Source organism: Ambystoma mexicanum, chromosome 3q (genome assembly GCF_040938575.1).
Source record: "Ambystoma mexicanum isolate Mex_15411 chromosome 3q, UKY_AmexF1_1, whole genome shotgun sequence".
NCBI classification, from domain to species: Eukaryota; Metazoa; Chordata; class Amphibia; order Caudata; family Ambystomatidae; genus Ambystoma; species Ambystoma mexicanum.
In genome coordinates, this window is record NC_090926.1 from 543,503,164 (window position 1) to 543,515,786 (window position 12,623).

Below are 12,623 nucleotides of genomic sequence, written 5' to 3' on the forward strand. Positions count from 1 at the left end.
CTCTAGTTTGGCTTTCTGGAGTTTGATGGAGGTAAGTATGGATTTTTCCGGCAGGGCTTCCAGCGGCAGATGAAATTGAATCTCTCTATGTGTCCTGACTCTCTGCTTTTATCTATTTCTTGAGAGTGGGTGTGTGTGTGCAGCATCACTAGCCTTGCCCCTCTCACCCGTCATTGGTCAAATTTTCATTCCTTACTTGATTGGGGGAATGAAATGAAGTGTCATCATGATGAGGTCTGTTTAGGATACAGAGAACCCACCCCTGTCAACTTTATACACAATCTATATCTGACCTAAAAACATATTTGCACAGGTACACATTTGTTTAAAATTACATATACATGGTGTAGCTGAATTTAGCCATGTCTCTGTACAAATCTGCTTTTCCTAGGAGCTTGCATTCAAAAATGGCCACTTCTAGCACTTTTTCATGTGCTGCACAACATTGGATCTTCATTAAATTTTATACAACTGTTCCTCACATATCTACCCATATACCAATGCATTTTCGTTTGTCTAGCTGAAACAGGGAGTCTGTAATATTAATAAACAATGGGGTTTTGCCCCAGAACATCACACAAATTCGAATTTGGCCTTGAATTAAAGGTACATTTTTTAAATTAAAGCTCTCAAAGTTATACATTTCTGTCATTTGATTACAAAGAGTTATCAGTGTTTTTGTAAAATATATATTTTCCTTTCAATTCAATCCTCAGAGTGTTGAGGTCCGCCTCCAAGACTTGGGTGGGTCAGTCCTCTGATCTCTGCTGGCTTGCAGATCTTTGTTGACAGCAAACATTTCAGAATTAACATATTCCTTTCAGAGGAAAGGGTCCTTTGTGTGGTCTCTGGGAAGCTCCCAGCCAGTCTGCCTTCTATCAATCAAGAGGTCATGTGAGATTCTAACTCCTGGTGTGAAGCTTCTGGAGGTGATAGGGTTTCCCAGGCTTCAGGCCTCTGGGAACAGCATGTGGCTAATTTTTTTAATTAAAATGCAGCCTTTGAAGTCAGCTGAGTCAAATCCCTTTGTCAGCAAACTGCACTCAGTTCTCCAGTCAGAGTTTAGACCGCTAGTGCCGCCTAGAGGATTTTGTTGGCACTGCATGCAACTTTGGGATTTTCTTGGATTAATGCATTCTAAACAGGAATGGTTCTTACATGGTAGTAAATCCTTGCTTAACATTGTTTTGATGGGGCTCCTTACAGTAAGATGGTTATGTGGAACCCCACAAAAAGGGTTGAATCTTTAAAGTGGTCCAATGAGTCACGATTTCAGCAACTTTTTGACATCAGTAACAGTGGATTTTGTTAACAAAGACCTTTCTTTACACTGGTGGGTGGCAAGTTAGGTAACCATTTTGGTGTGCGCACAACTGCGCAGCTCTCCTGGATTCTGGGATGAAATGATGGGCGGCGACAGCGCATCCCCATCTTTACCCACTCCAATTATTTATTTTTGTTCTGGGGCAAAATGATGGGCAGCGACAGCTTAATCCCCATCTTTACCCCGTCTAATGATTCCACCTGGGTCAAAACCCTCCACAAACCGGAGGAGAAGCAGCACCCCTGCCAGTATGTGATGTACAAGATGGCCGTGCTGTACGCCAATCACGGATTGACGAATACTTCTGACCCACATGGACGGATTGGATATGTGTCAAACCTAGACTGAGCACTGGGTCCATGTGGACATGCACACAGGGTATGTGGGGAGTTGGTCCCTGTGCACTGTCATGAATAAAATGGATACACACGAAATGAACAATGTCCAGGCATGAAATTATTTTTTACACAACGGGTGTATTAAAGTAAACTACAGTAAAGTACTACCCCCCTCCCCCCACCAAAACACCAAAACTCCCCAAACCCCCAAAGAACTCCCCATATCCCCCAAAGAACTCCCCATACCCCCAAAGAACTCACCATACCCCCAAAGAACTCCCCATTCCCCCATATAACACTCCCTTAAACACCTATACACCACAGACACCATCTCCTCCACTCCCATTTTTGTCTAACACTATTTTCTAGCTTTCTTGGTGTCCGGGGGCAGCATTTCTGACTGCCTCGCACTCCGTCTTGTCTGACGCACAGGGCTGGAGGGTACAGAGGAAGCGGGTGTGGAGGATGGGGCGGAAGCCGTGGTGATTATGCAGGTTGTTGCTGCTGCATGTGCAGCAGGATTGAGGTGAGGACCTGCTTGATGGCCCCCAGACTGTCTTGCATCATCGCCGCAGAGGCATTAATGGCGGCTGTGTTCACCGCTATGGCCTGCGCTATCTCACGCCTCGTGTCCTCTCCCTCCACAACATATTGTCGGACAAGCTCCAGCATGGAGTCCTGTATAGCCTCTACCCTTGCTAGCCGTGCCTCAAGGTTGGTGGGAGCAGCAGTGGTTGAGGGTGCTGCGACTGGGACTGAGTCAAGGATCTGCAATGCTGCTGGTGGGTGTGGCCTGAGTGTGGGGTTGGGGGGTAGACACAGGGCTTGGGGAGTGTGGACATGCCACATGGGTTAGTCAATCCTCGTCCACATACTCCTCCACTCCAGTTTCAATGTCGCTCTGTGGGGCAGTGGCTGCTGCCTCGCTCGCCGAACTTGTTTCTGCAAAATGTGTACCACTGGCCTCGCCTTCCGCTGGTGTTGCCAGCACTGTTGTCCCGGTCTCAGGCGTAGATGTGGGGCCCTCATGTGTGGCCATGGCCTGGGCACTCGCCCTGGGTTTTAGTGTGGGCTGCGAGGCTGCCCCAGAGGTGGTTTTGTCGGTGCCAATTGTCTTAGCCCGGGACGTGGATGCCCTTGTGGTTGGTTCCTCACTGGTATCTTCTCCAGCAGTACCTGGGGGGTAGAAGAGATGCAGGGCATCAGTGATGGTGTAACATGCAAGTTGCATTATTTTTTTATTTTTAAATTTGTTTATTGGCATTTATCATCACATAATTACATACGTCGTATTGGGGGTGCCATCTATTGTAAAATCATCTGCGTTACATAATAAACAAGAACATTTTCAACAAATTAACATATTAACATGAACTGTCTCCTTATCCAGTCTTCAATGTTCAGGCTCTGAGTTCTCAGCAGGTTGCGATGTCGGGATGGGGGGGATTCCTATCTCCAATGGAGTGGGGCCATTGGGTGTTTGGGGGTCTCCCTTATGGGGCTTTGTGTTTTGGGGATATTGCGTAGTCCAGACCATGTTTGCTCATGGGGGTTTATCATCTGAGGGATAGAGTACAGTTCTGGTTATTTCCTTCCATGCATCTAGGGTGGCGCTTGACTCGTTGGTTGACCTGGCAACACTATCCTCCCATGCCCTTGTTTCTGCGTTGACCCACCTTACTAGTTCATTGTGCCATGCTTTGTGGTTGGGCCCGCAGGTTTTTTCCAGGACATGGCGATATGTGTTTTAACTACTATGCACATTAAGTCTATTAGCTTCACCCAGTGTTTGAGTTTAGCCGGTCTGGGGTATGTTCCCAAGAGGCATTCTTTGGGGGACCATCTGTAATTTGAGGTGTCCGTTTCTTCATATGTCTGCTTGACTTTTGCCCATAGGGATTGTACTATGTTGCATTCCTAGAACATATGTATGAGGTCTGCCTTGTCTAGTTTGCACCATGGGCAGTTAGAGCTTGTTTGTTGAATGTTGTTAGCTTATGTGGGGTCAGGTATGTCTGGTGCAGGATGTTTAGCTGTATGAAGCGGAATCTGTGGTTTCTGGACACAGCCTTGGGGAATGCGAGTGCCCTGTTCCATTCCTCCTCCGTCATTTCTCGTCCCGTGTCCATCTCCCACTTGTTTTTCATTATCTCTCCTTTTGGGTTGATGTTGTCACTGAGATGGCTGTATATTTGGGAGACCAATTTCTGTCCCTCACCTAAATTGTATAGTAGCGTTGTGAGATGATACGGCTCGGGTTCCTCTGGCCAGGAGTCCCATTTGTGTCGCGCTGTTTCGCGTATCCTCCGATACCATAGATATTGACCAGGGGATATCCCATCTTTGCTTTGCAGTATGCAAGTTGCATTATATGGTGCTGTGGAGATTTTCATTTATCATACATTCATATCTTACAGGTGTGTCACACAGGGTAGTTTGAAGGGGGGCATTTTGTCATTAGCCGTGACGTTTCAATTCAGGAATGCTGCATGGCAGGTGGCATGCCGTTGGATTGGGGTTTGTGTGATGTATGACATGGGAATGGTCCGTGTGTGTTGGCTGTCTGTTGGTAATGGTATTGGCACTCAGCATGCATTTCAGTGTGGCAGGGTTTGGGCCTCCATCTAGACATGGATATGTTGATGTGTGTGCATTGGGACATGCATTCCCTTGCCTAGACTCCATTCCAGATCACTTGTGCTACATCATGGTTTCCCCTACTGGGGTCTGCAAGGTCACTCACCTCCATCTCCAGATGTTGCGGCACCCATCTCCATCTCCCCAAAGCCCTCGATGGACTCCATCTGGATGAAGGAACTGCACTTCTCTTCCCAGCGCATAAGTTTTGTGGGGGAGTGGGCACCCCCGCCTGTGGCCATGGACTCCCTCCGATTGCTGGCCAGGACGTTTCGTACCCTCAGGCGGAGGTCATCCCACCTTTTCTTACAGTGTTTCACTGTCCGTGGGGTGGGTCCAACAGCAGAAACCTTGCGGGCTACCTCCTCCCAAATCTCCTTTTTCTTCTGCTGTGCCTCCCTCTTGAGGTTATGGGTATTTATGTCCTCGGCATGGGCAGCGAGGGTGTCCGCCAACATGTTCAGTTCTTCATCTGAAAAATGCTTCTTGCGCAGGCGGGGGTTAGATTTTCTGCTTGCCTTGGACATGGTGATTTGGAAGGCCCTGGTCTCTCCTGTAATACACTGGTGATTTGGGAGGATTGCAATGGATTGTGTTTTTAAAGATGGCCACCGGCGTATTTCCCGTTCCGACGCAATGACGTTACTTCTGGGTCTGGTATTGCCAGCCCAGTATTAGCATGGTGTTATTACCGGGGTGGTATTAAGGGGCTCCTCCTAGGTGGAGGCGGTATCGGCAGGTCCCATGATGGTGCTATAGGGGGTTGGAGGGCCTTTAGCGGCATGCCGGTATGGTCATTACCGGCATGGGGGTTAGCGCGTGCTCGCGCACTCTTAATCAGCCACTATTAGCGGCGTCAAACGAGCACGGACCCGCTCGTTCTTCCATGCCGGTAATGACCCCGTTTTTACCGCACTTCTCGTAATGAGGGGCTTTGTTTATTCTTGAGGCCATGTGTGGCACTAACTTTCACCTTTTCTCCATTACGTCACAAAAAATCCGACTCAGATTCAAAAATCTTATTACTCAAAAGAAATATTTTCTATTTCCAAGTGACACGATTTGTTGCATTGTAGGGTTTTGCTTTTGCACAACCTGGGATAAGAGCATGGCAAGCTTTTGCCTAATTTATCACTCACTGGATTTTACAGAATTGGATTTGTGGCTGTAACCCCGGCTCCGTCACAATTGTCAGGAGACTCCCATAACTGCCAGGAGTGATGACATAAAAGAAAGCCAAGGATTCTTCATCATCCAACTTGGATGCCCTTTTTAAAGGACAAATAATTTTCTGAGACTATACGCATATTTTCAATTTGGAGACAGAGGGCAGCAGTGGACGATATACCATCCAAAATGCAAGTGCTACGAGGTCATGAAAATATCAAACTTTTTCAAATGTAATTTCCAATCAGATGGAATACAGTATATCGGCATGTTATACCGCTACGGAACGATTTTTGTAGGCAGTAAAGTGTCAAAGTTGACTCCTTTTTGCATTATACATTATACAATTGTGGCACGATCCCTTAACTGCCCATAATTGATTTCCATTATCAAAACTAGAGTTGAAGTGTATTAAAAAAAATATTGTGTGCCCAAACCAGCCACTACCAAGAGGGTTCAGTGGGACTCGTAGTAGGGGCCATGGCATTTTAGGAGTGACGCATTTCCTGCAGATGTCTTTTGGCTATGTACCCACCCAGAGCTGTTAGGGTTGCTGCCTAATTCCTTATCATTCTCGCCCAAAACATACACACTGGTCTCTCCTTTATCTTCTTTGCCTGCTTGTTGGTGTGTCAAGACAGGAAGATAGCAGTCCCTAAACTCTATCCCGGCCCTCTCTGCATTCGAGCCATAGGCATCTTTTCTCATACTACTGTATGTCCTCCTGCTCTGCCTGCCTTCTCCTGTATGATCATGCCATGGACACCAGAGATCCACCACAGTGCTGCCCTTCTTTGCTTTCAACTTTCAGCCTGCTATTTGAAGGCATGTCTTTGCTAACAAATGCACAGGTTTGTGGTGTGATCCGAGAGGCTGACCCCTGCTCTTTCATCCATTGTTTACCTTTATAACTCTTCAGGTTGAGGAGTGCAACCGTCTAGCCTGCAAAGATGGCGAGACACATGTTTGTACCAAGAAATCACGTTGAAGAAAACAAAAATGAAAAATATTTTGGTGGGTGATGAAGGTTGGCTGGGTGGGCTATTCCATTGAAGTCTATGAAGGCAAACATGCTTTTTGTGAAGCTGCCAATTAATCCAAACCCGAGATGTACTATGTATGATGGTGAGTGGGGATCAATGGTACCACTAAAATGGAACTGCTTTGAAACCTCACACTCAGTTCATGTTACTGGCAAGCAGCAACCAAGATCATCATCTGAAACCACCCTGCGACCACAGGCTCCTGCAAATAACGCCCGACTTCATAACAGAGTCTCCATGTAACAAACTGCCTTTTAATGGAGGCCATCTGAGCATACCATGTGCTTTCACATAAGGTGCGTGAAGCTGCTGGGCCTGGTCCAATGAGCACCTGTAGATCTTTAGAAGCAGCATCCCATGATCAAAGACATAAAGGGGCTTGCGATTTTGTGAAAACATTCTCTTCACTCTAGAGCTTCCCACCAAGGTTTCATAGCAGATCTAGCAATACAACATTTCAATATAGGAGACTGCCATGCTCGATTTGAAGTCTAACCTGCCAGCCATTATCGATCATGGTCATCCTGCACTTCTCATATTGCTAGATCTCTCGGCCGCGTTCGATTTGGTCGACCATGAGCTGCTGGCATCTAGGCTGCAATCCTTGGTGGGTTGTAGCAACTTGACCATGCAATGGTTGGTTTCCTTCCTAGGTCCACGTAATGCTTGTGTTGTAATTCACAATGCCTCTTCCTGTCCCACTCTTCTCACACAGGGTGTTCCCCAGAGGTCTTCATTCTCTCCCACTCTCTTTTATATTCTTCTCCTTCTTTTGCTGCTTGATGACCTGGGTGTCAAGTATACTAATTATTCTGATGACACCCAGGTCATACTGGAACTCTAGGGCATCTATGCCCAGGACTCTCAGGCTATTATTACCATCTATTCAATCATTAATTCTTGGATGATTGCAAATTCCATGGCCCTTAATACTGACAAATCTCAGATTCTCATCACTGCCTCCAACTAAAAAAAATCTCTCTCCGGAATATGCATCTTTTTTTGATTTCCAGTGTTTCCATTCCCGTGGCTCAGAGTGTTAAACCACTCAGTGTCACGATTGATTCAGAGTTTACCATGAGGCCTCACGCAGCCAAGATCTGTGCATCATGCGGTTGGATCAATAAGAAGCTGGGTTTTGTGCGTCCCTTCCTGTCTGTTAAAAACATGTTTATCCTAGCTTCGGCTCTAATCAATTTGAGGCTGGATTACTGTAATAGCCTCCTAGCAGGCACTGCTCAATCCAACCTGGCCGCCCTACAGGTCACACAAAAGGGCGCGGTCAGAGCAGTGCTAGGAATTCCCAGACAGCACTTCATTTCCAAAGCCAGAAAAAATTGCACTGGCTTCCGATCAAGCACCGGGTCTCCTTTAAAATCCCGACACTTACTTTTAAGTGTCTAACTGCTGCTGCACCCACATATCTTGCTGAGCGCATTCAGCAATATGTACTTAGGTCACTTGAACAGGCTAAGCTCAGCCAACCCAGATTTAACATAGCCAAATTTGGGAAGACAACTTTTGATGTTGTGCCCCCAGCTGCCTGATACTTTATTCCTTTGGACCTTAAGTCACCCACTTCTCTTGCTGAATTCAGAAAGAAGCTGAAAACATTTCTCTTCAGGGCTCCTTAGACTTAGTGCTTCTTGTTTGTTGATTGTGCGTCTTCATTTTGTCATTCTTTAGTTTGGTCTTTTCGCTGCGCCTTGAGGCCTGCAGGCGATCTGGCGCATTAATAAGAATTAAAATAAATAAATAAATAGCCAAGATCTGTCTGCCATATTCAGAAATGTACATGAATAACACATCCCACAAAAAGGCCTCTTGCATCCCCTTTAGCTAGAAAGAGGTAACTTTTCACCCAACAATGCTGTGTTAGGAGAATCCAATGACATGTAGGCCGCTGCCCATGTCCCACAAGCAAATTCAATAGACAGTCACCTCTCTCCCAACCTGACCTTTCCCAAAGGTACTTGTCCTGGCAGTGGCACTCAGCCGGTTGAACTCTTCCTTATTTTCCTCTCAGACATGGATGGAGAATTTTCAGAGGTCGTCCAGGACGAATCCTTTAGCTAAAACAGGATAACTTGCAGCAGGAATTTCCATGAGCTAAAATTATGCCAAATGAATATCTGTAAGTGAATATTCTTGAGGACACATTTTACAAATGTGTACTTTTATGGGCAGGTTTTGTGTATATTTCTAATACAAGGTTATTTACCTACTGTTTCTGTCATTTAGGTTAACGTGTGTCATGCCTAACTTGAAGTCAATGCATCAGAGCTCTTCAGTTGTATGTACATAAGCATTCATGTCCAATGGAAACATGGACTGGCACGTACAGAGGAATAGTTTTGATACAGCACATTACATGTCCCATTTCAGTCGGGAATTGTTAGTACAGTCCCAGTTTTAACTTTGAATTCTGGGACCTGTCACCCCAAGTGTTCCCGTTTTATACGAGTACCAGAATATAAAAGCTAAAACCGGGACTGGTCTAGCACATCATGACTGGAATGGGCCATGTGAACATCTATGCAGCAACTTGAAGTCCTGATGAAGCACAAGTAGGACAAGCAAACCAGATGTTGACTAACTTGATAAATTAGGAAATCAGTAACTAAATAAAATAAATTCAATCAGCAATGCAAACACACAACTTAAAAGTATGGATTTGGGAAATGTATTTTACATTATGAAATATGCAGGTGCATAGAAGAAATCGACTAAGATAGCATAGTCGAGTATACCCTTATGGAATTCCTTTTCTCTACCAGTGGGTCTTTACAGAGTGCCTTTGTGTAATCCTTCTGAATCAGAGTGCTAACTCATTACAAACAAACAATGAAGCCTAACTGCAGCATCCTAACAGTGCTACTGTCTCCTCCACCTATCGCATGTTTCTTCACATGTATCGGTGGACGCGGCTAGAAGAGTCACACTGAAGTACTAACTCGTTGTGAGCGCTAAAATGTTCAAACAATAACATGTTTTCTTCTATAGCTTTATCACTCGGAGAGCTAATTTTATGACAGGAAATATTGCCAACTATGTATTTAATTTGTACATGAGTATTTGTATTTTTCAGTGGCACCTGTAAAATCAATGCTTTGTTCGTCCTATTTATGGTCACTGCGGTGACGGGTGGACGCCCAAGTGTACCCTCTCATGGCTCGTGCCAAAATCCCCAAACGTTGGCTTTGCCATAGCTTGTTATTTATAGCCGTAAATATGGATTTTTGTGCAGTCATTTCATCATTTCCCCTTATAGTTTATAAAATAATTGTTTATCTAATGGCATGCTTCATTAGAACTCAGCCTACTTTTCTGTGTTCTCACTTCTCTAAGATCAACTACCAACTCTGCAATGCTCACTGCATGGAGATTTGGAAGGGGACAGCCAGTATTTATCGGTTTTTAATTTAGAATCACTATGGCAACATAAAAGGATGCGGACTATACTTTTCATTGGGATTTTATCATGTTTTAATAACACGCCATGTTTTTATTTTCAGACTGGTACAGGGGATATCTGACAAAGCAAAGACATTACGAGGTAAATGCAACTGCCAGAACTTCTGTGAATTTATTTTTGTAAACACATATGTTCATTTGTTTCCTTCTCTAAGAACAGAGGCAACGCATGTTTAGAGCTCCTAATCCTTTTGCAAAGTGTTTGAAAAATGGTTGCTTCTGTGCCACGATTTGTTTTTTCCAAATGTATTTACAGAATAAACATCGGCATGGTTTACTGCGCATCTCTGGTGAAAGCCAATGCAGACAGCTAGAAGTACATTGAAATCAATCGTGAAGTGGATTGTGCAGATTATCATGAGGGACAAGGTCTCAGAGTTAGTCATTAACGTTTCATTAAAATCGGACACCAGGGACTGGCTGTCAGCGCTCTCGCAAATCCAGAGTTCTGTTGGAGGCTCATGGGTGTCCTTTTTCATGGTTCCCCCCGCCCCAGTGGGATAATGTGCCGAATCCATTTGACGCCCCTGAGCCATGCAGCTGCTCGCCTCGCTCGCCCAACAGGGACGGTGGCTCGGAGGATGCTTCCGACGATACCACCTGCTCGCTGGCTGCTGATGTACAGTGCCCCTACATTTTGCTGCTCTTGGAATTTTCAAAATGTTAATCTGCTTTGGGGTTTGCCTTTACTCTGAAGCGCGAGCCGGTATTTTTAGAGCTGGCGCAAGGGCACCATTAAAACGCTATCTACCATAGTGATAGTCCTACCGTCTTGCAACTTGGACAGTTGAGAAACGTTTCATGGTGCACATAAATCGGTTTCTCCGAGGCATGCAGAGGGAGTTGTTGGCTTTACAAAAACGTCGCGGCGCCCCCTTGTTCTTAATATTGAAGAACTCATCTGCTCCACGGAAAGAGAACATTGCCTCCGTGGCAACAGAGCCATTAAAAGCCACATTGGTATTCGCACGGCTGACAAAACACATGGCGGCGACGATTACTCGCGTTTGAGTCTTACACAGCTGTATATTCGAACCACTAGACTTCCACTTGATTGCACACATCGCACATATGCTCTCTAAACTGAGATGCCAGTTTGGTGTATGGTGATAAGGTCACTGCAAGTGTATATGCGCCTGCGTGGCGGTGGGGTGTGCAGCATTGCAGTAGCTTCAAGTTTCCTGAGGGGGCGCTCTGCTACAGTCTTTATCAAACCCACTGCTGGCGGTGAATAGCCGTTAGCGACAACACATTCCTCACACAGAACCCTCTGTATTATAATATAGATGATAGAACGGTCCATATATAATGGGGTAAATTGCATACACCATACAATGACATATGTGCATTATATTGATACACACTGATAACATATGCTGACAGTTCGGTTAGTCCAAGTGAAACATGGCTAATCATAGTCTGTGAAAATGTGTTCTTTCATACAACCTTATATTCGGTGTGATGTGCAGACTTATTTCAATAAATAATTGATTTAATTTCACGTTACATTGGGCCTCATTACGAGCATGGCGGTAGCCGTGCTTGTATGGCAGGCACGGCTACCGCCATGCTCGCTACCGGCATCGCCTCCCGCGATTGGGCAATAACCGGCCCATTACGAGATTAGTGGGCCGGTAATTGTCCATTCGCGGGTGGCGGCAATGCTGGACTCCCGATCCCCATTCTGCACCCCACAGGACATAATGGGGGAGGGGAGCATGGTTGCACCGCCACCGTTGGTAACGGTGCCGGGGCAATCATGATTCCTGCTTGCAGGTGCCGCACAGCCCCAGGTGAGACCTGGCGGGTTGTCAGGAACCCGCGAGCAGAACTCGTAATGCGGCGGCCCGGTGCTTTACCGGCATCGTTCATACCGTGGCCGCCACCCTTATAATGAGGCCTAATGCGTACCTTAGTAATGGACACGGAGTTGTGCAATGTCACAGGAAGAACTCAGTATTTAGAACATCATTGTAAATATAAAGCAAACACTTTTAAATACATACGCATTTAGTTTTCTGTAGTGGACATGAATACCTCAACATATAAAATGCCCTTCTCAATGATGCCCTCATTTTTGTGAGAATGCAAAATGGTGCGTATTCGTGAAAACCTCCCTTTTTTGCATCTGCACCATTTGTATACAGATATGCACAGCACGGGGTGGAAACGATTGCAAAAAATCCTATCTGTGCATACAATCCGCAGGCATCTCCCGCCTCATGGGTAATGTGAATTGAGTGCAGCAGCATGATCCCTACAGACTCTGCCTGCTTTTTAGCACGTGCTAAAAATAAACATAATTCATAGGATTCCACTATTATATATATATATATATATATATATATATATATATATATATATATATATATATATATATATATATATGTTATTATTATGTATTTTTAAAGGGTAAACCTAGCTCCGAAGCAACAGAGCACTAGACAGGCCATAGAGCAAAGCATTGGCAGCAATAAACCAGCATATAATTTAGTAAACACTTGAATGTTTTTTCATAGCACCATTACTGATATCGTGACTGTGGAGATCCTGTCACATTTTCCGCTTGAAGTGCAAACAGGCATGAAAGCCTGGGCTCGGCCTTGATTCCTATGGATCTTTTCACACCTTGGATTTATA

At 45.2% G+C, this 12,623-nt stretch overlaps 1 protein-coding gene across 2 annotated transcripts in view; it reads left to right on the top strand.

Moving 5' to 3' along the window:
* The window catches only part of DOCK2 (dedicator of cytokinesis 2), a 2,833,934-nt gene that overhangs the window by 144,520 nt on the left and 2,676,791 nt on the right, over positions 1-12,623 (top strand). For both annotated transcript variants that reach the window (XM_069654309.1, XM_069654310.1), the window contains exon 3: positions 10,025-10,065. In XM_069654309.1, the coding sequence (XP_069510410.1) occupies positions 10,025-10,065 (41 nt within the window). The remainder of the gene's footprint in view (positions 1-10,024; positions 10,066-12,623) is intronic.